The following is a 23527-nucleotide window of genomic DNA, read 5'->3' as shown; positions in this document are numbered from 1 at the left end:
AAGCGCTCTCTGTCCCCTTCTCAGCCCATTGAACACGACTTTGTTGTTGCAGCAGCAGAAGTTGTATTAACTCTGTAATATAAAGCCAGTGTAATTGGAAGTCATTTGTTCGCTGCCTTACCAAATCGCATTAAGGCTGCTCACTGCACTTCACGTTATGTGGTGGAAATGAATGGTGCTCTCTGACAAGATTACTATCATCACTGTACAGTCAGGACAGGGCCTGAAGGGACCGGACCTACTTTGCTGAGAAGTTTAAATAAATAAATAAATAAATAAATAAATAAATATCTTCTAAATTTCCCTCCTGGATTCATAACTATTTTCCTAACTGAATTTAAACATCTTTTGTTCATGGCAACTTGACCTATTAGTGAATATGATCCTTAAAGCTCAGGTAAGGAACTTGTTATTTGTGGATTTTGGCGCCCCCTGTGGACAACGTGGGAAATAATTTTTCTGATTTTGTCCTGTAAAGGTGTAGGTAGTGATTTGACAAAAATATCATCATAGATCATCCATCATAGATACTTGCTGTGGAAAATGTAAAAAGGGTTTCATTAGCATGCCGTAAATGGCCTCATCTGACTCCTAGACCGTGGCGGGCACTACAGACAATACAAATTACAATGTTAACATATGCAGAACCTGAATTTAAAACTATCTATTCAGCAATTAGCTTAGTTTAGCATGATGACTGGGAGGATTGGAAAAAGCTTGTCTTGCTCTCTAAAGTTAAGTTGCTCTCTAAACACGCACCTACAGAAATCGCCTAAGTTGACTAATTGACATGTTGTATCTGGCTTGATTAATACATACCTCCACCTAAAGGTAATGATTGCCTGTTGCTTGGCAACACTACTGTGACAACAAAACCCCACATTACCTCCGAAATAGCTGAAGCAAATATTTCCAAGTATGACGTATTGTTGTTTTTACATTTCTGTTTGTATATGGATAAAACAATATGATGAGTCAAAGCTCCAGGTGATGGATGGCTGATATCCCGCCCCCTCTTTTTATCTGTTGACTTTTAGAGGTTTGCTCTTTCCCCTTTCATCCATTCTTTACAGGATGCTTAAATAATCACATCACACATTCATCTTTACATACAATGTGCAGTCATGATGTTGATATCTAACCTCTTTTTTTCAATTTGGAACAGAAGGTTAATAAGAGTCCACATTCGCATTTTGGAAAGAAAGTTCAATACGTTTACAAGCATTTGAAACAGAAAACTTGAAATTTAATTCCACTCTTAATTGTACTGTGAACAGAATTGTTCCTCAAAAGAAACTTAATTAAACCCTTAAAATATACTCAAATAAAATTCAGAACTGCAGGTTGAAGACAAGTTTGAGCAAAGTAAAAGAAAGTGTTACAACAGCAGAACTAGAAAGAACCTGTCTCGTCTCTTTTAACATATTATTCCACTTTAAACAATTTATCACTTGAAGTCATGAAAAACTTAAAAATGGTTGACAAACAGACTGACACAACCTTCGTGTTGTTTAGCAAACATTGTTATACATCTTCAGGTTAACCTTCACCGACGGCTTTGTAGAGGAACAGGAGGAAGGAGGCTCCGAGTGCGCTCAGTGCCACTCTGGTCAGGGACCGCGTCGTCCAGTTGCTATGGGAACCACCCTGAGGAATCTGATGACAATCTTCAGTCTCCTCCATCTGAGGAGAGAGGTGAGATTCACATGAGAAACACACAGACACAGTAGTGCAGACACAAACATACTCTGCACCTCCTGCAGCAGGAAGTGAAAGGGTCTCAGACGAGTCCATTAAACTTAATCCAGTCTGGATTGTGGAAGTGTACTGGTCAGACAGTTTCAAAGCAGTTTAACAGCGGCACGGTGAGAAATATCAGATCAGTTAATACTGGATGTGAATCAAACATACACCAGCTCATTTTAAGCATGAGGGAACGTCTTGTCCCACCACAGCATGACTCGCACAGCCTGAGTCACCCAAACTTCCTGGGCCAGATTCTCTAAAATTCATCAGCCAAGAGGAGAGTCACAGAGGAACACACGGAGGGACACAGTGTTGGACAATTGCCTGGTTCTGTCCTAAAGCAGTGAATTCTCAAAGAAGCTAAACACATATCACATAGTTACTTCGCTGAAATGTTATTAACATTAAAACAGCCAGATATAAATCAAATGCTCTGGAAAGAAAAGAGGAAAAATTAAGGGTCTTTTTCTATCCATATAGTCATTATATTTGGACCCCCAGGGTAACAACAAATAACTAGTTGGTTTACATGGATGTAAGCAATAACTGTTATAAAATATTTGTTATGAATAAATACTGCACAAACTGAAGGAGTATAACAGACTAACACGGAAAATGAATGAATGTATGAATAACTTTTGTTTGTTTCTGGAATACTCCACAGAGGAACTATTAGACGTTATGGGTTAACATGTCTGCAACAGTTCCCTATTTACATCTCAGGCAGACATGGTGCAACAGTGTCAGTCCATTGCAGCCATGCTTCTGTCCACCTGCACCTCCTCAAGAGAATCTCTATAAATGTTCAACTTTACTCAACAGTTAGATGTTAACTGTGTGTGTCTGTTTGGAGCGAGGTGATGCTGTATAGTGTGTGTGTATCTGAGCTTCATGCTGCTGCTGGAAACAGATTCGATTTGAGTGCTTAGAATAAACCTTACAGGTGTGCAGAGTAGGTGTTTATTTCCCATGGAGCCTCTTAAATGTTCACAGTCCCACAGGTCCTCTTTACAATACTTTCTTTTTCTTACATCCATCTTCACAGTAAAAAAAAAAAGGATTCATTGAACACCAAAATCTGTGATAAGTTTGTTAAAAGTCGGTTTGATTAAACTTAGCACAATGTTTTTTTCACATTTGCTTTCATATATAACTGCTGGTTCACCAGATATCACGCATTTACCTACACTAGATGGCAGTGATGAGACGCATCCTCATTTAAACCAGTTTCTGGATTAATTTATGTTTTTTTCTTTGGGTTACTGCAATAAAATATATACGTAAAACAGCAGAACCAAAATCTATCAAAGGCTGGGTGTGCAATTAACCTGTGCATGGAAGCCTGCAGCAGATGTAGTGATTCTTTGAAAGGAACGAGTGCACATAGATAATGTCAGATTTTGTGCATACTGTATATAATGGTTTGTGTTGGACTGTTCCTCCTCAGGCTGGGAGCCAGCAGGTCCAAATGGACTCTATTGAGCATCAGATTCTTGTCTGACACAACTGAGGTACCCCACACTCTCCATCCAAACTTACATTATCAACACATATACTACAGGAATATCTACCTACATGCACACCTCCTTTTCCCCCCTTAAACTCGCTCAACCCACCCTCGGCTTCTCATCAGCTCGCTCAACCCTCCGCCTCATCGTCTGCGTGCTGACAGGTCGATGTCACAGTGGTGCTGACTTATGGGCTGTGAGGATTCTGCCCTGTCAGGAACGACTCTCTCCTCTTGGAATACAAACACACCCACACACACAGAGTCAGGTGCACACATGCAAGCACTCCCGCACATACCTGTTGGAGCTCGCCAGGATTCATATACACTTACATCTAACGAACACACACACACACACCCCACACACACACACTATGTTCTGTTCATTTTAATCCTCAAGGGTAAGAGAAAAGCTCTAAAAATAACAGTAAACAGTTTTAAGACAGGAATTTAGATTGACTTGCCTGAAGATGAGATTATCATTGAGTTTATCACTGATTTTAAAAGTACAAGAATCCATGTTGACAGATGCAATAACTAATTACTGAAATTGTCTATTTAACAAGCAGTATTTTTATGTTTATTTAGAGCTTACTTAGAAGTTGTGTGTTTTGTGTTCTTGCTTTTCAACCTTTTAAATGGATGTTTCTGCCGATACTGATAATAGAATAAACAGTTATAGAACATCATGCATCCATATGCAAGTCATTCTCACAGCTGGTTCATGACAAAACATGGGGCCAGAAAAACATAGTTTATGCAAAAGAAGTTTATGCAGTGAGGGGTTGTGTTTGGTGGGTTTTGTAGAAGCCAAGCATGAATCTAATCAAACAAAAAAACATGTAATTCCTTTCCTTATTGAATGCCTATTGTATGAGCCGAACATTTACCTAGGCGGCCGTTAATATATCTGGGGGGCAGTGAACATCCCTGGTCAGCCCACCAAGGTGGGAAGCACTGCGCACTACATGTTCCCCCAGGCCACATGCAATGTCTCTGCAGAGTGCAGCCCCCCATTTTCTGATATGATTTGGAGCTTTTTTGAAGTTGTAGTTATTTATTAAGTAAATAGGATTGCGGGTATCAGCCTGGAAACTAAAACATGTGTCACATATTAGCTCAGCAATGCATAATTTGTGTGCTGGTGTGTTTATTTACCTGACATAACAGATTGCGGAGGCAGGTGACTTCCTTCTGCAGGTCTTTAGTTTGGACTAGCAACTGACTGCAGACCGCCTGAGCATCCTTCTGTGGATCCAGAGAGAAAACCAGCTACGTGGAGGAACCAGAAAGACAGAAACCAAATTCTACTTCAGAAATCTAACTTGATGTCAAGTGAGATAGAAAGAGGGGTTATCAAAGATACTACCAGACAGAGGTTTGAATAACATCTGACCTGGCCCCAGTTAAGTGATTACCGGTAAATAGGGACATTGGACAGGGCCATCATTTCTAGCGGCTCTTAGGAAGAAGTTGCAGTCACCATTGAAAGAAGACTGGACTTTTAAAGATGGCTGCTTTGCGCAGGATGTCCTGTGTCACACCAGTCATGTTTTTTATTCATAATTTTCTCTGGCAAACAGTTGGTCCTCACTGTTTGGCTCCAGTTTTTAGTATAGACTCAGCTACTTTGAGACCTGAGCCAAGATGATAGTAAACAAATACCACATTACTATCCACCGCTTTCAACTATAGAAACTCAAAGAACATTTCGAGTCATAGCAAGGCATATTATTGATATTTAAAGGTCCCATATTATGCTTTTTCTGGTTTTATATGCTCTTTAGTGTGTTTTCCAAGTGTCCTGTGCATGTTTAGGCACATCTATGTGCAAAAATTCAAGTCCGTGGAAAAGCAGCTTCTCCTATGTCCTCCTGTTAGCTGTAGCATTAGCTGCATGTAACGCTCGGTTCTAGCCCCCGTCGATAAAAATTTGTCAGTCCGACGTCATTGTCTGTGTGAGATCACTGATCTAAGCCCATTGGCTCGTTGTGGCAAGCCCTGCAGCTCATGTTGCACGCCTGCAACTTAGCAGTAGTGCTAAGGTGCTAATGTTTATGCTCCACTCGGACGGAGCCAGTGGCTGCATTCCCAATATGGTAAAAGAGGCGGGACATTTCCGAGAAGCGTGCTGAGCAACTGATAATAACGACAATAACGACAGAGCGGATCGGCAGACCAATCAGAGCAGACTTGGCCCACGTGGGGTCTAACAGTGGGGGCTCAGCAGAGTGTAGCTGACGGACTCAGAGCGGCGAGGGAGCAAGGAGGAGCAGTACATGAAAACAGACACTTTTTTCAGACTTTAGCTACGTGAACGTACAAAAGTAGGTACATAGATTAAATATACGAACCCCAAAAAGGGCATAATATGAGATCTTTAAGGTTTACTGGTTAACTCAATCTTAGAATTAATTCACCACGACACAAACATTTTCCTTTTGGTGAATGTTTGTCAGCCATTGCGTCAACCCTTGACTGGTAACCCTAAAGAACTACACCCTTAAGACAACATGTACCTGAGAGGGATGGCGGGGGAAACGGGTGACAACGTCCTGAATTGTCTCAGTCAGGTAGCAGCACTGCTGCCTCACACTTATCAGGAAGTTATGAAGCTCCTCACTCCTGAAACACATGAACAAATCAAAAAGGTCTGACTGCACAAACAAAATAGATGTTCATCAGCCACTTCATTTGGTGTTCCTAATATTACTGTTAATGTCTTATCAACTTATCTAGCAACTTGATGATTATATTGCTAATTTTATACTGATATTGCCAAAACACTAAGAAGGCCCTCATTATTATGCATGTTTTTGTATTTTTCTCTTGTAGTATCTGCTGTTTTTGATGTTGAAATCATTGTCGACTTAGCATCGATGGGTTTAAAACTAAACAATTCAAAATAGTGATCATGAGGAAAATCAATGCAGTGTATGCATAGCCTATTCATGCATACAGATAATGCTGTTGGAGCATAAAGCAGAGGTCAAGGGGTTTAACTTCTTTAAGGGTATGTCCTAAAGAAAAAAAACAAGGCAACGCCTACTGAAGATACCCAGAAAAGACAGGCAGACAGATTGATCGTTTGGAGCACACTTTGAGCTAACATTCTGCATGCATTTTCCTGCAGACAACCTCACCAAACTCTACAGAAAACTGAGCAGGTGGCCAAGCCTTCTCCCCACCTCCTCCCCATGCTAACCCGTGCTGTCATCCCTCCCCAAAAACATCCACATTAAATGATTAGTTATTTATATTCATCAACCTCTCAGTCCCTATCTTCCCATCCACCAGTCCTGTGGGATATTGATAGCTCTTATCTTAATGGTACATTTCCCCCTAGTTAGAGGGCCAGGCAGCCAGCCGTCCCAGCCCTCCTCACACTCTGTCAGAGGGGCGAATAAACACTGTCAGTCAGCCTGTGCTGCACCTTCACCTCCCTTCTCCGGGCTGTTAGTTTATCTAGGGAGCAGAGAGTGATGATGGGCCCCCAGTGGGAACATTGTAGCGGATGATTGTAGATGCAAAGGAGCGAATGTTATGTGGGACTGCTGAAAGAGGATTCATGTGTACTTCTTGTTTATGCAGTGAAAGTAAATGAGGCATTCCTGCCTCTTTTCTGCAGTATCAAGACAGTTCCTTGCTCAATGGTCGAATGAGGAAGGAGAGGGGTCTTGCTAACGCAGATAATGCCAAGTTAAACATTCAGCAGACAAATCCATTTGTTCCTGGATATTTAATTACTTCCGTCTTCTCCAGAGTGGCTGGTTGCTGGTTGAGAGGTGTCACTCTTTCAGGGTTTTGACAGGATAAGAGCATATCTGTGGGATTGTGATAAAACAGGAGGGATTCTCTTTTCGTGTGTCTTGACCAAACAGTGTTACACTTAAAAAACATTGCTGTGAGTGCTTCTAGTGGTCGAACACTTTAAAAAGCACCTTAAGAATATTTTGTATAAGAAGTGCTTAGCACCATAAAATGGTGGTAGATTGCATCACATTTACCACCATCTGTTTTGTGCCCATTATCCCAGGCTGCTCACTCAGCAGGTGAGGTGGCAGGTGTAGGTAGCGAGCCCAGTGCTGGCAAGGATTCATGAAGTGATGGGCTGCGGTTCAATGGCTCTGTGTGGCCCCTGCTGCTGGCTCTCTTCTGCTCATTGCAGCCTGGTATCGCGTCTCAGTTTACAAATCATTACAGCTCCGCTTAAAACTGTTAGGACATGGCTCAGGGCTCGGCTGCATTTATGAGGGAAGGAGGATAAGGAGCTACGACAGTGAGATGCTCATGGGGCTGATGGATGACTTCCAGTGTAGGAGGACAGACAGACCATTATGGGTAGATGGAGGAAGGCTGGATGTGGGGGAGGGTTTTAAGGTGCTGTATGAACGGCTGACAACTGTTTAATTTCTTGGGGATACATTAAACCTTGTTTTTCACTTTATGCATGTTTGTAGAGCTGGTGAGGCTTTTCAAACAGACTGGAAAAGTATTGTAAGTGGTCCAGAACACCTTTATTTTTTTAAAGAAAACGTTGGTTAAACATCAGCATCTTCAATCATTTGTGTACTCTTAAACAGCTCTACAGATAGGAAAGTCAAAATGCTTTAAAGTGTTCCCTACCCACTGTCTGCAGCTCCCAGCTGGCTGATTGTGTCAAGGTCCACTTTGTCCAGGTGCATCTGCTGCAAAGCACTTAGCACCTTCTCCTGGTCTGCTGGGTCTGTGATTCCAATCTGAAGTATGAAAAACATCATGTCTTTCTCCTATGTTTTAATATTTCCCCTCAGAAAACTGTGTAATAATGATGTGTGACACACATGCTGTATTCCTCAGCTGCTTGTTCCAGGAATACTTTAAAGATATCTCCTGCAGTATCGAGTTTGAAGTAAACCAAAAGGCATTCTTAAAACTGAGACACTACATCAAATGGAAAAATGTGTATGCAGAGGTATAACTTATTGTTGTTTCTTTGTCTTTATCCCCTTATGCCTTCAGTTAAGGATTACCATTGCCCAGTTTCATTACTTGTAAGAGATGATCGATGGCAAATTTCTCATCTGGACATCAATTACCAACAATCTGTTTCAGCTGTGGAGCGTCTGTCCATCTATCCGAGGTCAGTGGCAGTTTCACAGTGTCAAGTAGGTAACATCACAGTAATATGGACCCAAAATGAAAAGCTTTGCTACAATTTAAGTACAATTTACAGTTTGAAAGGATACCAAAATGACAAAATCATGGTGATGATTTAAAAAAAAGTTTAAATACTTTTTATAATTAGGTCGGTCTGTCTGTTATACCTTATTTCTACTCTAGGTGGTACATCAGTAGCTACCCCCCTGTCTCTTTCTGGGTCAACCTAAAGGATGGTGGTGTGCTAAAGAGCTGACAGACACACAGATGTTACACTAATCCACTACCTTCTCCAGGTCCTCCTTATCCATGCTCAACAGGTAGCTCCAGGTGATGTCATTTTCCTGTGCATGTGTGAAAAACACAAAATTTGAAATGATCACGCTGCATCCACCGAATCAAAACTTCTGCAGCTGCAGCTGCTCCTGACCCCATCCCCTGAAACAGATGTACCTGCATGAGGCTTTGCCATGTAATGACAACAATCTATCTGCACTCATCAAACCCGTTTTCATTAATCAGATAGGGCCAAAAACTTGAGCTGACCCTCGGTTTAATTTGGGCCAAGCTAATCCAGCACACTACGTCCATTATGAAGCTCCAAGAAAAATATGTAAACTACTCCTCTCATGACATGTTCTAGAGCATATAAAAGGTCATTCTGTGAATAATGCAGCTGTACCCGACACATTAAGGATAACAGTATTTCACCCATAGATCTAGTGCTGTACTGTACTGAGTGTAACTGAATGTTATCTCTGCTAACCATCTTGACATCAGTGAGATAAAAACAACTCTGCAGCAATCGGTACTTACAGCCATGATGTCAATGAGGTAGTCAAGATCGAGGCCATGCAGGAGGAGCTCAAGTTCATCAAGCTTGGTAACACTGAAGAGGGCACAGAGTTCACCTTGACTCTTGGGAACTTAAAACTATTGAAATATATCACTGTATGAATACATACTTCCCAAGAATTCAAATGTGTTCAGAGTAGAGTACCACACTGAAAGAGAAGTCATTCTTTAAATGGTTATTGTGGTATTCAAAAATAGCTCCCTGTATTTAAGTACATTCTGGTCTATTAAAAAAACATCTTAAATGTAAATACAACAATGTGTTGCTCCATAGATTGCGTCGGCCTACAGCTGCAAAATGGGCTAAAGGAATGCAGCACAAGCGTGTCCTTAAGTGTTGGCATCAATAATTATTCATTTGTTGTGTCGCACGATTATCAAGTCACTTGCTGCTACGCTGAGCTGTTTACTAGATGAGTGGAGTGTGGTGGAGTTTCTCTAGCAAGCTACGGACACATATATTGTCTTGCCTTTTAAAGCCCACTAATATTTCAATATTTCAAGTAATGACAGCCTTCAACCAGCCTCAGTCTGACTCTAGACATGACAAGTTTTAAGAATGAGCCCTTTTACTCCTTCCATAAAAAGAAAGAAATATGTGTAGTACTTTAGTTAGGCTGAAGTGTTGTTGTTTCAGATATGAGAGAACAACAGCTAAAATGTTTACAGGCCGTTCATTCCCTGTACCAGACATGCTCAAGAACAATGTTTTTGGCTGACGATAATTGTCAAGCCGTGCCTGACAAGACAAAACACTCACAGGTAAAGTTTATTATTGTTTATGTCTGGTCGAGCAATGCTCAAACAACACCTGCTGCACAGGCACTGGTGCAGAGAAAATCCAACAGGGGGCAACAAGCACACAGGCTGCACTGCCTAGTAGGATGGTGCTATGTCAAGAGAAGAGAAGTTAGGTGTTTAATTTCATCTTCACTCCACATCCACATCCAAGTTTCAGAAAAATAGTTTTTACATATATACATAGAAGTTCTCGTTAAAAAGCCTCGTCTCAGTGTCATCACTCCAAAACTACCTTTGATGGAAATAGAGAGGAAGGGCAGCCCAGCTGTATGACAACTAGAAGATCAATTATCGTGTGTGTATTTGAATCACACTCGTGTGTTTTTGCTGCTTCTGCTAGAAGTACAGTTCTTTAATTGTACAGAAAAGAGGAACATATGTAGTAGAAGTATTAGTGTGGGATAGTAAATATCATGATAAAACCCTCTTTGTCCAGCCTGAAGACATTGAGTCTAAGTCACAGTTTGTCTCACCTTTCCTTGGACGGTGGAGGTTCAGAGTTCGTCTTGAAGAACTTGGAGAGAGTCTCCTCCATGGAGCTGAAGGCCTGGACAGTAGAGATGTGGGATGCAGAGGCAAGAATCCTGCCTATCTGGGTTAGCAGACAATAGTGTGAGGATACTATGTGATTAAAGCATCTTCTTCTCAAAGGCCATGTTAATGTCAGATAAGAGAAGCGTTGCACAAGTACATACATCAATCAATACTTGTGTAATACGAAAAGCTACTTTACAGAAAAGTCACTGATTTTCCATTTTACTGAAAAAAGACAAGTGATGAAAACTTGCAGATGTGCCGTCTAAAAAACTTCAGGTACCTGTGTGTGTTTGAAGATCCCTGCCAGGTCCGCAGGACTCTTGCCAGCTTTGGTTCTTAATGTTTTGTCAGCTCCCAGCTGGAGGAGCTTTAGCACTGCCTCCTCTCTGTCATACTGCACTCCTAATGATAAAGCCTGACAGGATAGTATCAATCAGAAGTCAGATGTTTGAAGGTTACCTAAATTACATTTTTCCAACACAACTTTTCTTTTTAAGCTAAAGCATTCATGACACACCGTGTATCCGTTGTGACCCTGGAAATTAATTTTTGCACCATGGGAGACCAGCAGGTTGATGATCTTGCTGTAGCCGTCCCTGGCTGCCAACATCAAACAGGTCATTTGAGACCTAAAAAAGGTAAAAAGAAAAATGACAAGAGCACAGAAGGGATGAAATCAGAGACAAGAAAACAGAAGGAAATTATTTTAAAACAAAGAAAGGAGGAGCACATTTGACAGAGGCCAAAACCTTTGAAGAATGTATAACAAAGAAATGAATGGTGAAATGAGGATAATGGGAGTAGATGAAGGTAAATGGGGACATCATTTTAACAGGATTGAGGACAAGGATACTGAGAAACCACCAGGGGGCAGAGGATACCAAACTAAAGATAGCTATTTACATTGACACTTCTAGTCTTGACTGTGATAGGTCTCAATACAAAGGATCACAGCTTAAATTGAACTAAGTCTAAGTCTCTATGTTTCTCATACCATATGTGGGCTTGATATGCTGCATTCCATTGAGTACCTTTCAGGTGATTGGAGAGTAAATCTCAGAGCAAAATCGACAGACACACACATGTTGAATGTGTCCTTTAACAGACACTAACTGTTTAGATGGAAGACCTGGTTTGAACAACTTTGACCTTTCTGAGTAATCCTCGTTCCCCTGTTGCCTTTGTGTGTTTACGTCTATTTGAACAAGCCCTGTATATAAATAACCTCTGCTACAGTACTTCTGAAGCTTATCAACTCGAACTCAAATACAGAGAGTGAGAAAAGTAAATCTATCAAGACAGGGTGGGAAAGTCCAGGGGAGGAAGAGATGGCATTAAACAAGACAGACCATAATTCATGTGGAATTGAAGTGGTAGGACAACTGAACACAGCATCGTTATCACTCACAATGTCATTTACTGTTCTTTAGTATTTCAATACAGGGAATTCAAAAATGAAACTTATCCAGGAAAATACTTTTTGTTCAAGTAAAAGCTTTAGTTGCATCAGTATTTTGTAATAATTAGAAAGTTAAATCCAGCATTTAATCTAAATCTGACATCTAATCAAGATCTTAAACCAAGTCCAGTTGCCTTTAGATCAAGATAAGAATTTAATCTAAATGTACATTTTGATCTATTAAGACAAATAAAAGGCAAATTATTCAAATATTTCAAGTATTCAAAACTTGAAAATGTATTTCAATAGAACATAAGGTTACAAAATCCAGGCAGTTTCCAAAACAGCCTATTCAAATAATTGATTAGGGATGAACTCAACTCTAAATTCTGTCATGATATCTGGGTACTACTGTACCTTTCAGTGCCACCCAAAAGTTCTATATCAGTCTATATAAGTCTCATGTTTCACCTGCAAATCTATCATTCAGCAGTCTACAAGCATTGGCTTGCAGCCTGACACAACATTTCCAAGTTATTTATTATTTATTTATTTGAAAAGGGACAGCGTTGCACTACCCTATGCCACATTGCCTGGGGTCACCATTTCTAATCTGTTTCCTTCACAAAAACTTTTGGACAATTTTTTAAGAATATTTGTTTAGTTCATGGCCTCCCATTGTGTTTCTCCTTCACTGTTCCATGCAGAATGATGCAGCTTAGAAACAAATGAATGATCAGGTAGGAAAAAGATATATTAAGGTATATAGAGATTCGCCTTTCAAGTTTTTATTATGGTATTTTTGGGTCTGAGAGAGTGATAATGTCTTCTATCAGGGTATTTGTCAAACCACAACAACATTTCATGATACAGTTTGCATGTATTGTAGGTTTTCATTTGTCATTTTGAGGGTGATGTTTGTCAAATAGGCGTGAATCTGTGTGGTACATCAGCGGGTTTTGAATACAGTTAAGGCAAAACTCAAGCTCAAAGTTCCAGAAATAAAAGTTAATGTTCTATGTGAACTCAAACAAACCAACGCCTCTGACGTGCAGTGTGACAATTTATTTACTCACATTCCTGCATTCACCTGTAAATCAATTCCCCTTTCCCCTGAGAGCACTGGATAGGTAGTATCATTCATTTCTGCCTGATGTCCTGTTCCACTGTATTTTGCCAAGGGCCCTTTTGCTGTGAGACAAGGTGACTCACATACTGTTTCAGTCTGCGTGTGTGTGTGTGTGTGTATGCGCGTGTCCTTCAGACTGTGAGATTTGGCGAGGTTCTCCACTGACAGTTGATCGATATGCAGACAACTCAGTGTAAACATTGTTCCAGGTGTCATGATAGCAAGAATAACTTCTGGAGAAACGTGACTCACAAAAGCACAACAAGCCCAAAACAGCTGAAAGCGATTTCCTCAAAATTATTTGAGAAAAATAAATCACAATGATTATATTAAAATGTGGGCTTCTAAAAGATAATATCTTACACTCAGCACAGTCTTTATCTTGCACATGGATGCTCTCAGAAACGCTGTAAGTAGAACTATTAAATAGGCCTCGAGTCTGTTGATCTGCTTCTATTCTTTTGTTCTTCTAATCAAGCCAAGTCTTTATCAGGTTTTGACATAACTAGACACAAGATTGAAAGACTTGTATCTAAACACTATAATCACATAATATTCCACTGTCCGCTCATGCCAGTTAAAATACTATCTTAAAAATAAATGACAGTGACACGTAATCCATAATTTCTCATTGTTTTCCTGATTTTCTGGCGTTTCATCAGTGATTCTTGTGAGATAGTTTTATTAATTACTGCTACAGCATGTGTGTCATACTGTAGTTCAAAGACAGCCAGCTTCACTGCTGTCACTCCTGTGAGCATGCTCTCTGCACATGCTTACTACACAGGAGTTGTATACTTGGACACTGGTTGTAGTACGGTTCTTCTCTTGTAAACTATTATTGTAAAATGTTGATGGCGTTTTTTAAAGTAGTTTTTTGGGCCTTTTTACCTTTATAAGATAGAAAAGCTGAAGAGTTACTCAAAATGATAGGAGGAGAAAGTTGTGGATGACATACAGCATAGGTCAAAATCGAACCCATGGCCAACTGCGATGAGTACTATAGCCCCATAAATGGACACATTTTACATTTTTTTAAATTCCATTTTATATACTTTATTAATCACCGAAGAGGAAATTCAAGTATACTCTCTGTTAGTGAGACATGCTACTCACACACATAAGCCCGAAATACAAACATGCACAAACAGGATCTGTGGATATGCATTAATGGGGAGATGTCCGAGTAACGGGGCTACACACAGGGAGCGCTCAGCTTCTAAGCATTGCTCAAGGGAACCTCGGGAATACTTGGCACCTCTTCAGCAACAATACCAACTTCCATACTTTGGTCCATAACAGGACTTGGACTTGAACCGGAGAGCACTTCAGTTCCTTACCAAGTCCCTACAGACTGAGCTACTGCTGCCCCATATTGAGTCAGATTCCAACAGCTGCTTTAGGGCTACATCGAAACAGCTTAAAATAGAAAAGACATAGCTGTTCTATCAACTCTACCAATGTATATTAAAAGTGGGTTTTGCTAACACTTCATAGCAAAATGTTATGGAAGTCTACACTGGCATAATTCTCTCTCTAAAGCTAAGCCAGAGAAGGGTGTCGTGAAAACCTAACATTTCAGAGACACCTGGAGGAGTGCAGTGCTGTCACTTTGAAGTCATTGGAGTTTCTACCCCAATTCTGTAGTTTTAAATACGACGTTGCATTTTTATATAATGTAAGTGCAGCCTTGAGAAGCATGTTTCAGCCTCAACGCGACTTCAATCCAGATCAGCACAGTGAAGGGGAAAAAATGGACACATGGAGGCAATGGACCCCACATGATGTTTTTCTTTTAGAGGACTTTGAGAGATGACAGGCAATTCTTGTTTACACTCTGATGGAAGGACAAGCAGCTGGTGTTAATCATTGGTTTGATACTCAGACGTAAGAGGTGATGAGGAGGAGGTTTATGGCATGCACCCACATGAACCTTTTCTCTTGCTCTGGATTTTAAGGGCTTTTGCCCCTCCTCTTTACAACCTCCTCTCATTAACTTCCTGCTGTACCTTGTTACCTTGCTTCAAATATTTTGTCTGGGTAGGAAACAATCAATTACCTAACGTAACAGCGTCAGCATTGGTTTCATCAGAGGGTCTGTGCCGTGCCTGCAATGGCATAGTGGCAGTGATAGAGTGGCAGGGGATTAGCGATAGCTAAACAAGAAAGCCACTGGGGGCCGAATCCCCTCTTTAACACAACAAAAATCCACAGATGTTAACACTAAAATGGCTTCAAGAATGTCCTTCCATCATTTTTTCCATGAGATGGAATTTTTCCAATTCCTTACCAGGACAGGAAACCACATTTTATTTCCACTGGCTGATAAATCCCAAACTTTCCCGTCAAAGACTCCAATTTATGTAGTGAAACAAAATTCAAAAAATGTCACCTGTCAAGTTACCTGTCAACATAGCTGCTTTGTGTTTCTGTATCATCACTCTTTTAATTTCAAAGAACACAAATTCTTTCCATTGTTACAAACTGAGACTTTATTTTATCTTTGTTTAGTCTACTCCAAAAACTATTCTATGAGATTGATATTCTGAATGGTATTCCCAATATTGGCCCATCTGTGGTAGGGATGTGCGTGATCAAACACTCGAAACGTTGTCACCCTTACTAGTCTGCACCAGAACTACTAGTTAGTTAAACACATTCATATTTTTATCAATTCAGGCCCACAGCGCCTGTCAAATGTTGTGTATAAGCAGACGCTTCCCACTAGTCTAGCGGGGACAGTAACTTCGGTTAATTGCTACTGCCATTCAGCCAAAATGCCCTTCTACTTGGTTACCTGGAGCAGTGGACGGATGGTATCTCATAGCGTGGAGCAGTTCGATAGTATTTCGATTCAGGAAATGAAGATAAAATAACACGTTGGCCGTGTCAGTTTAACTGGTATATCGACCTGAGCAATTCTTAACCACATTCAGCACAGGCATGTAGGAGGACCGAATTGGTAGAGCTAGAACTGCTATTGTTGACTCAGCACTCCCAACATGCTAACTCGGCAAACCAATTTGACATCGTTACCAACAGACTATGATCCCGTTTCGCCATGTTACATAAATTGTGCTAAATCATCTAAACTTCAGACTCACAAACTAGTATGAAATTAAATTTTCATTCAATAAACTTTAAAATTAGTTAGTCTCTGGTTTAAGTAACTCTGCCTTTTTTGTCTGGTATGATTATGTTTGAACTTATAGATGTAAGTGGTATAAAGCTTACCTTTGGTTTAGCTCGAAAGTGTTGCTGTTAGTATAACTAATATTGTGAAAGTTCCAGTGGAATCAAAATAGATGTTTAAAATTTAGTTCTCGCATTATGAGCTGAATAAAGGTATTCTTTATGACACTTGTCTTATAATTGTCAGGGACACATACAAAAATGTTGAATTTTGCACGATGGAGCAGGTAACTATTTTTCATTTAGTGAAACTCTTACTAAAATGTCTCTGACTCATGGATGACTGACAGCACATTGGCTTTAAATAACATGAAATCATTCAGGTTATTATTTTATTCAGTGTATGAGAGGTCCTTACTATGTGTTGAAATGTAATATCTGAAAGCTGCTGCAACCACTTGATTTTAAGATTTTTAATTTGAACAAAATAAGATTGGTTCTTTAATCGAGGCTACTTTTGACCTAGAAGTGACTACAAGCTCCTACAATCCTCCTGCCCCCTTACACAGTGTGTTTGTTTGTCTGTCTGTCTGATACCCGTCCGTACGTGCACATGCCATAACAGGACATTCCAAACAAAACACACAAATATACACACACTGTATGGAGCGCTGTGGTGCATAATGCTACCACATGGCAGCCAAACATAACGAGAACCATCAAAGGAAATGTGATCCTCCACCACGGTTTTTTTCTCCCCTGTTCAAGTCACGTCTGGAGTGTTTTTAATTGGCCTGCATCAATAGGGGTGTCACAGTGCGTAATGTTCTGCAAAATCTTATAAACATTTTGACCTGAAACACATCTTTACCCTCCCATCACCCCCCCTCACCTGTTGACCAGGTTGGGATCAGCATTTCTGGATAGCAGAAGCTCCACACAGCGAGCAAGTTTGTCTTCACTGGCAGACGCTGTGCAGCTGGCCATGAGCACCGTCCAATGATCTGTGGACAAGAACGATGAAACAGTTTACAAGTGCACTAAGACAATTTTAAACTCTATTAAATCTCTATTTTCTTAAAACATCAACATGGCAGCTCACTTGAAATTATGGTTGTTAAAACTTTTGCAACACACTTTTTAGTATTTGGTTCTTTTTGTGATGCATGCAAAATCTAAAAAACATGAGTCCGTTCTTCAGTGTATAATTGTGTACAAAAAAGTATATTAGTTACTGTAGTTATTTCTTGCAAAAACATATCACTTTTTGTCTTCTCACAGTGAGGTAATACATTAAGCTGTAATGAGGAAATACAAAAATCCTGGTGATAAACCCTGTGATGTAGATTGGCTGGCCCATTATCTGCTATCAGGAAGTTTGGCAACCTTTATGGCATCGAGAGACTTCAGAGGAAGTCCTACCTCATCCTGATAAGACTAGTTTAGGACTCATGGAAATGCACTCAGGTCCTGTTCTAAGCCCAACCTGTGTGTATCACTGTATACATCTGAGTGTATGTGAGCATGCATTCCCTTTCCTTTACATCTGTATGTGGGTTTCTGTGTCTCAGTGGTGGTGTATGTTTGGCTCTATATCTCTGTGTGTTTATATTCTGTGTGTGGGTGTAAACCAGACTGCTGGTTTACCTCCTGAGAGCCCTGGAGTAAATAAATCTGAGGCCTGAGAATTGGTGAGAGGGTATGATAGCAGCGTGTTGATCAATATCAATCACTCGTGTATTTCTCTGCTGAGCCCGGTTGCTTTGACAAATGCCACCAGGACGTGACCACACGTCATCCTTCAGTATAATTGTTTCCTTCACCTGCCTCAAGCATCAGACGCCAGGACCATGTGAAATCAGTCACACACACAGTTTAACTCCACATTCTTGACTGAGAATTAATTCACATCAGATAATAACAGCACGGGCCAGAGGATGTCTAAGGGCTACAGAGGGATTTTTAATGGTACTCCAGGACAAATAAACAGGAATCCCTGTATTTCTAAATTTAGGCTTTCCCTACATATTTTGAGGTAATGTCTTACACATCCAAAACTGTCAAGAATTTTCAGGAACATAACACCTTCATAATTATCCAACAAAACAGAAGTCACTCTAAATATTTTCTACAGGACTTAAACAATCAAAAATAGAGTTATACTGAAGTATGTTTTTAAAACTTTCTTTCTGGTTCTTTCCTCCACAACCAAGGGGGAAAGTGTTTATTTTCATTCTTTAATGAATTGGTTTGTCAGTCTCCTAATCTCCGATCTCTCTGTGTTCCCATTAACTTTACCTCCCAGAAAAAAATAAGATCAAGATAGTTTGATTAGGCAACATCATTCCAGGCTTGGATGTCAAACAGCCATACCTAATCCTGCTGGCGGTCCCTGTTGCGTTGGTGTCGAGTTTTCCTTTCCTGTGGCACCTTTTTTCAATTTCCTCACCTTCTACAGCCAAAGACCACGGGACCCATCTGGCCTGTTCACCAATATGCTTCATCTGACATTACTTAATGGTGATGACGCCAAAGAGGAACTCTTGCAGAAACACACTGCTGATCCTTTGAGATGTTTTTAGTTCATGCACACTGCGCCACTCATCTCAAACCAAGAGAAATTAAAGGCATCTGTTGGATCAAGGTCAGTCTGGGTAAAATAAGCATAGAGGAGGAAGTCCTTTATACATTTTTAAATTAAAATTATGTCAAGAAAAATATAAATCCCCTAGAAGTGGAAAGAAATTGAATAAAATAGTTTAGTAATGCACAATCCCAAACCATTTTTATCCTCAGAATATGAGTCAGTGTTAATCAGACACAAATCTGACAACAGCGTTAAAGTGACACTGAAGCAACTGTCTCTCCAGTTCTGTCTTTATTTGTACGTTTTGAAATGTTGAGCAGCAGAGAATGCAAATCTCCTCAGTCAGTGTCATTTTATGTGTCAAGGACGTAAACAGAAGAGGAGCACTTGCTCTGCTGCTATAGCTATGTAGAAGGTTCAGATTTGGTTTAAAACCAACCATTCACTCACCTTAGAACATCCCAATAATGTATGTAGCAATGAAATAAAGGGCAGCAGATAAGTGCAAAAGAAGTATAGTTAAGTGTATGGTCTTACTCTCTCATGTCAGAAATCCTTTATTACTGCAGTCCATTTATCGTTTAACTTCAAGGTAGTGGTGGGCGATATAACGATCTTAGATCGTGAAGGATTTTAATGTGCTGACGATTTGCCAAACTTAAGTAAAGTCCGCAAAGACAACTCCATCCCGGTTATATGCAACTGTTTTGATATTTTTCCAAACTGACACGGCGTGAGCAACAGTTAACTTATCTGCATAGTTTGCACAGTTAAGTTTACATCTCGGATAGCGACACAAGAAACCGTTTAACGAGCCGGAGAGACGTTAACAGTCTGCTGAGACACAGACAGAGCGGAGCTCAGACAGACAGTCAGTGATGGGAGATATAACCCCGGTGTTTCAAATGTTGCTGTCGGTCTTTTCTGCTCTCTCTCAGTTTCAAGCTCACCTGTTGTGATAACCGAATTTATAGGTAATACAATAAACGACGTTACATGTTGTGTGCAGCAGCCACGTGAAAGTGAGTAACCATGGTGACTGTCTGTCTGTCAATGAACAATGTCCCGTCCCCTCTTGAATAAAACTCTTCTGTCAGTAAAACTTACTTTGATCATGTGTCACAGAATGAACACATTCTGTATTATGTTTGATTATACTGTATATAAACAAAACTAAAGTTAGTCCAATGATGTCATAAAAACAATGCCTATGAACAAATGCTGCAGAGCCCATATGAAGCTACAGCTGTAGGAACTCTGCAGGGCTAAATAGAACAGAAACACAAGAACTTGAAGTCTACATGTTTTTAAATGAATGCATCACTGCGTGAAAATGTTCCTGATGAACATAAAAAGAGGACACATAACTAAATCATAATTTCAAAGTGGTGCAGAAAACCTTCACATTGTGCATAAATATTGATCAAATTAAGGGAAAGACATTTCTGTTGCTAAAGATGTTCTGGGTGAGACCTCCTACAAAGATGTTTTTCAAATAGATTAAACTTGTCAACGCAGTTTTTGTGCATTTAAAAACATTACACAGGGAAATAATTTTGGTTGAACTGGTCAGTAACTTACAAATTTGTCTTAAGATCAGTATGAAAAAAATCGTGACAAAATCGTGATCGTGATTTTGGCAAAAAATAAATTGTGATATGATATTTTTCCCAGATCGCCCACCTCTACTTCAAGGTGGCATAAGGTACTTTATCCTGTCAGGTGACGGTGTGTAGATGAGTTTTACACCCTGCATATTAGACTGCTTTACAGATTTACTGTATTGTCCCAAGATAAGCATCCCTAAAAAATATAGTATTGCTAAAGTATCAAATATCATCAGAAGTACCCTGACTGCTAAAATTTGAATACTTTTTTAGATTAGTCAATAGCAGAGATTCAAACTCTCGCCATAAGTAATTTCAGGAGCTGAAACATTTGAAGTTCGATGTTTGAAGGATTTTCATTGGTATAATGTTCCCTTTTACATTTTGTGCCTGTACAGGTTTAGTGAAAATGAGGTCTTACCAACCCACATACATGGATACATGAGAAATATTCTTCTGACCTTTGCTGAAGTTTGCACTGGCCCCTCTGTCCAGTAGCAGTTTGGCCAGGTCAAAATTAGCCACAGTGACAGCACACATCAGAGGAGTCCATTCAAGGCCAAGTCTGGTCTCCACATCCATGCCTGTCCACACCGAGGCAATCAAATTAAGCAATGAAATAATAACACAGAAGGCTAATCTGATCAGGATTTCCTTCAGCATTCTTTTTTGTTCCTATCCCACTACATTTCTTGAAATTGCCCCCTTATTAGTTCAGTCACAGTGGCTTACATACTCATTTCTATTTACAGATTCTACATCAAAAAGTAGAATCTGTATACCGGGGTCTGGATTTTTAGCATGAGAAGTGTTCTGGTTTCCGTTTGTAGTACATTTGTAGTCTTGCTCTATTGACATATTACCAATCAGCAAGCTTTGTTGTGTGCAGGAAAAAAAGCCTGTTTGATGCTTGATCTTCAATCCATTATCGATCGAACATTTCATCTTGAGCCACAAGTCTGCTTGTTGTGTGTCTTGAAAGCCAATTAGGAACTGACCATTAGGCTGATCAATAGAGGATCTGAAATAGTTACAAAATAGCCTATTATCAGCAGTGCTGTCAAATAAGTGTTATAGTAGCTGGATACTCGTGTCTAGCTTTTAACAAGAGAAAATGAAGACTTATGGATGAAAATCTTTTTAAATGTTTTACATAGCACTTGTAAACATATCGGCCTCTACAAATGGTCCTCGCAACACCGCTCTTATCCTTGAATTGCTACCAAGCCTGACCCTGACTTTGAATTTGTAATACCAAGCAATAAAAACAGAAGTTAAATCCCATACAGCTTTTATAGAAAACTAATAGATGAAGAGAATACTTGCCATTGTCCAACAGCTGTTCAACAGTGGCTATGTCTCCCCTGCTGATGGCTCTTTTAAACACTGACACATTATCTTCTGCTTCTGGTACAATAGCATCTACATCCTATGAAAAGGGGGGAGGATTGGATTAAATTCACTGAAAATCCACAGAGGTATACTTTAAATCGCAATCAATGTAAAGGAAACATAGCCACAATGTTTTCAATGGATTGAATATTTTATTTTTCATTTCAAAGTTCTTCCTTACAATGGCTTATTGTTTATCAATTATTAGGCTCTCCATTAGCATTAGCACATGGCACAGTTACCCTTTCTGTGGTACACAGCATAATTAAACAGATTTTGGAGTTGTTTTTTAACTTGATTTTTTAAATGTAAAATGACATTTGGACTGAGTTAGACACTAGTTAAATTCATATACCTCCACTTTGAGATGCAGACAGAAACCAGATAAAATAACAGATATATTCTGCTACTGTTGCCACAGCAACTGAAGATCATGAGGGCGAGAAAGCGCGGCGTATGTTTACCCGTCTTACAATTTAAGTCCAATTTTATATCATTATAAATTAAACTCTGAGGCTTAAATTCTCCTAGCTCGGTAGTGAAAGTCGCCGGTCTATTTTATTCCTGTTTATATTTGCTAAATAAGCGGAGTGGTAGCTTGTTAACGTTTACCTTACGCTAGCTAGCTTCAAGTTCGTTTAGCTAGCGGCTCATCCTGCCCTGAAAACATTCATTAAGATGAAGGACATTTTTTCATAGTGACCTTATTGCGAAATGATTTTTTATCCGATCCGGACCCGATGTCCCACTCATCATTGCTGTCGTCGCTTTCGTCGCCTGCTGGAAAAGCGTTGTCAACGAAGCTTCCCATAGTTCGGTGTAGCCGGTGAGCCGATAGCCGGTGAGTCTGTAGACGCTCTCACTGCAGCCCGTCGGTGGGCGGAGTTTAAGAGCCTGCCAGGTAAGCTTCATGTTATTTACAACACAGGTTAGCACGAGTGAGTGTCTCCGGCTGCTGGCTACTCTATTAAAACATACCTAAAGTAAATTAACAGGTGTTATGCCGAGGGACGCATCCCTGCCAATAATTGCGTTGCCGACAGTGTTGCCAGATCTCGCGAGAGAAACAAGCAACCAGCTCTATGGAAACAAGCCCAAAACAGCGACCTGGCTCCTCAAATAAATGAAATGAAGCCAAACAGGTTACCTAACCTACCACATAGTGTAAAAGAGAAGCCACTTGATAGCAGTATATATATATATATACAGTATATATATTGTTTCATTTTGATTTGAAAAAAGTTGTTTTTGTGCTTTTGGGTGCCAGCATCATCAGCATGCTGTATTAAGGTCAGATCTCTTTCTCCCACTGTTTATTATATTTTTTCCATGTTTCCCTTATTCCCGGGCATTGTCGCTCTGTCACTTGTAGTTGGTCGTGTGTGTGTGTGTGTGTGTGTGTGTGTGTGTGTGTGTGTGTGTGTGTGTGTGTGTGTGTGTGTGTGTGTGTGTGTGTGTGTGTGTGTGTGTGTGTGGGAGAGAATCAGTAGGGGTTCATACAGGGAGCAAAGCAAGCCCAAACAAGCCGCAACCCGCGACTGACGATATTTGCAAGCGACTTTACAGAAAAACAAGCCGAAAGTCGCTTATAACAAGCGGACCTGGCAACACTGATTGCCGAGGCAGATCTAATTAAAAAGTAAGTTTATGCTTAATAAAGTGTCCTTATTGTTCTGTGGACTCTGTAAAAGACACA

General features: G+C 40.1%; 1 protein-coding gene across 1 annotated transcript; it reads right to left on the bottom strand.

Annotated features, from left to right (window-relative positions):
• Positions 1–1224: 1224 nt before the first annotated feature.
• asz1 (ankyrin repeat, SAM and basic leucine zipper domain containing 1) lies at positions 1225–22656 on the bottom strand. Its single transcript, XM_061035971.1, is given in 14 exon segments — positions 1225–1554; positions 1556–1683; positions 4412–4525; positions 5773–5878; positions 7880–7992; positions 8680–8736; positions 9209–9281; positions 10522–10640; positions 10866–11000; positions 11103–11214; positions 17138–17249; positions 20901–21023; positions 21766–21868; positions 22535–22656. Coding segments are annotated over 14 exon segments (1446 nt in total). The 5' UTR covers positions 22643–22656; the 3' UTR covers positions 1225–1511.
• Positions 22657–23527: the final 871 nt, after the last annotated feature.

The sequence above is a fragment of the Labrus mixtus genome, chromosome 4, assembly GCF_963584025.1.
Source record: "Labrus mixtus chromosome 4, fLabMix1.1, whole genome shotgun sequence".
Taxonomy (NCBI): Eukaryota; Metazoa; Chordata; class Actinopteri; order Labriformes; family Labridae; genus Labrus; species Labrus mixtus.
This window is presented reverse-complemented; position numbering and strand designations above follow the sequence as displayed.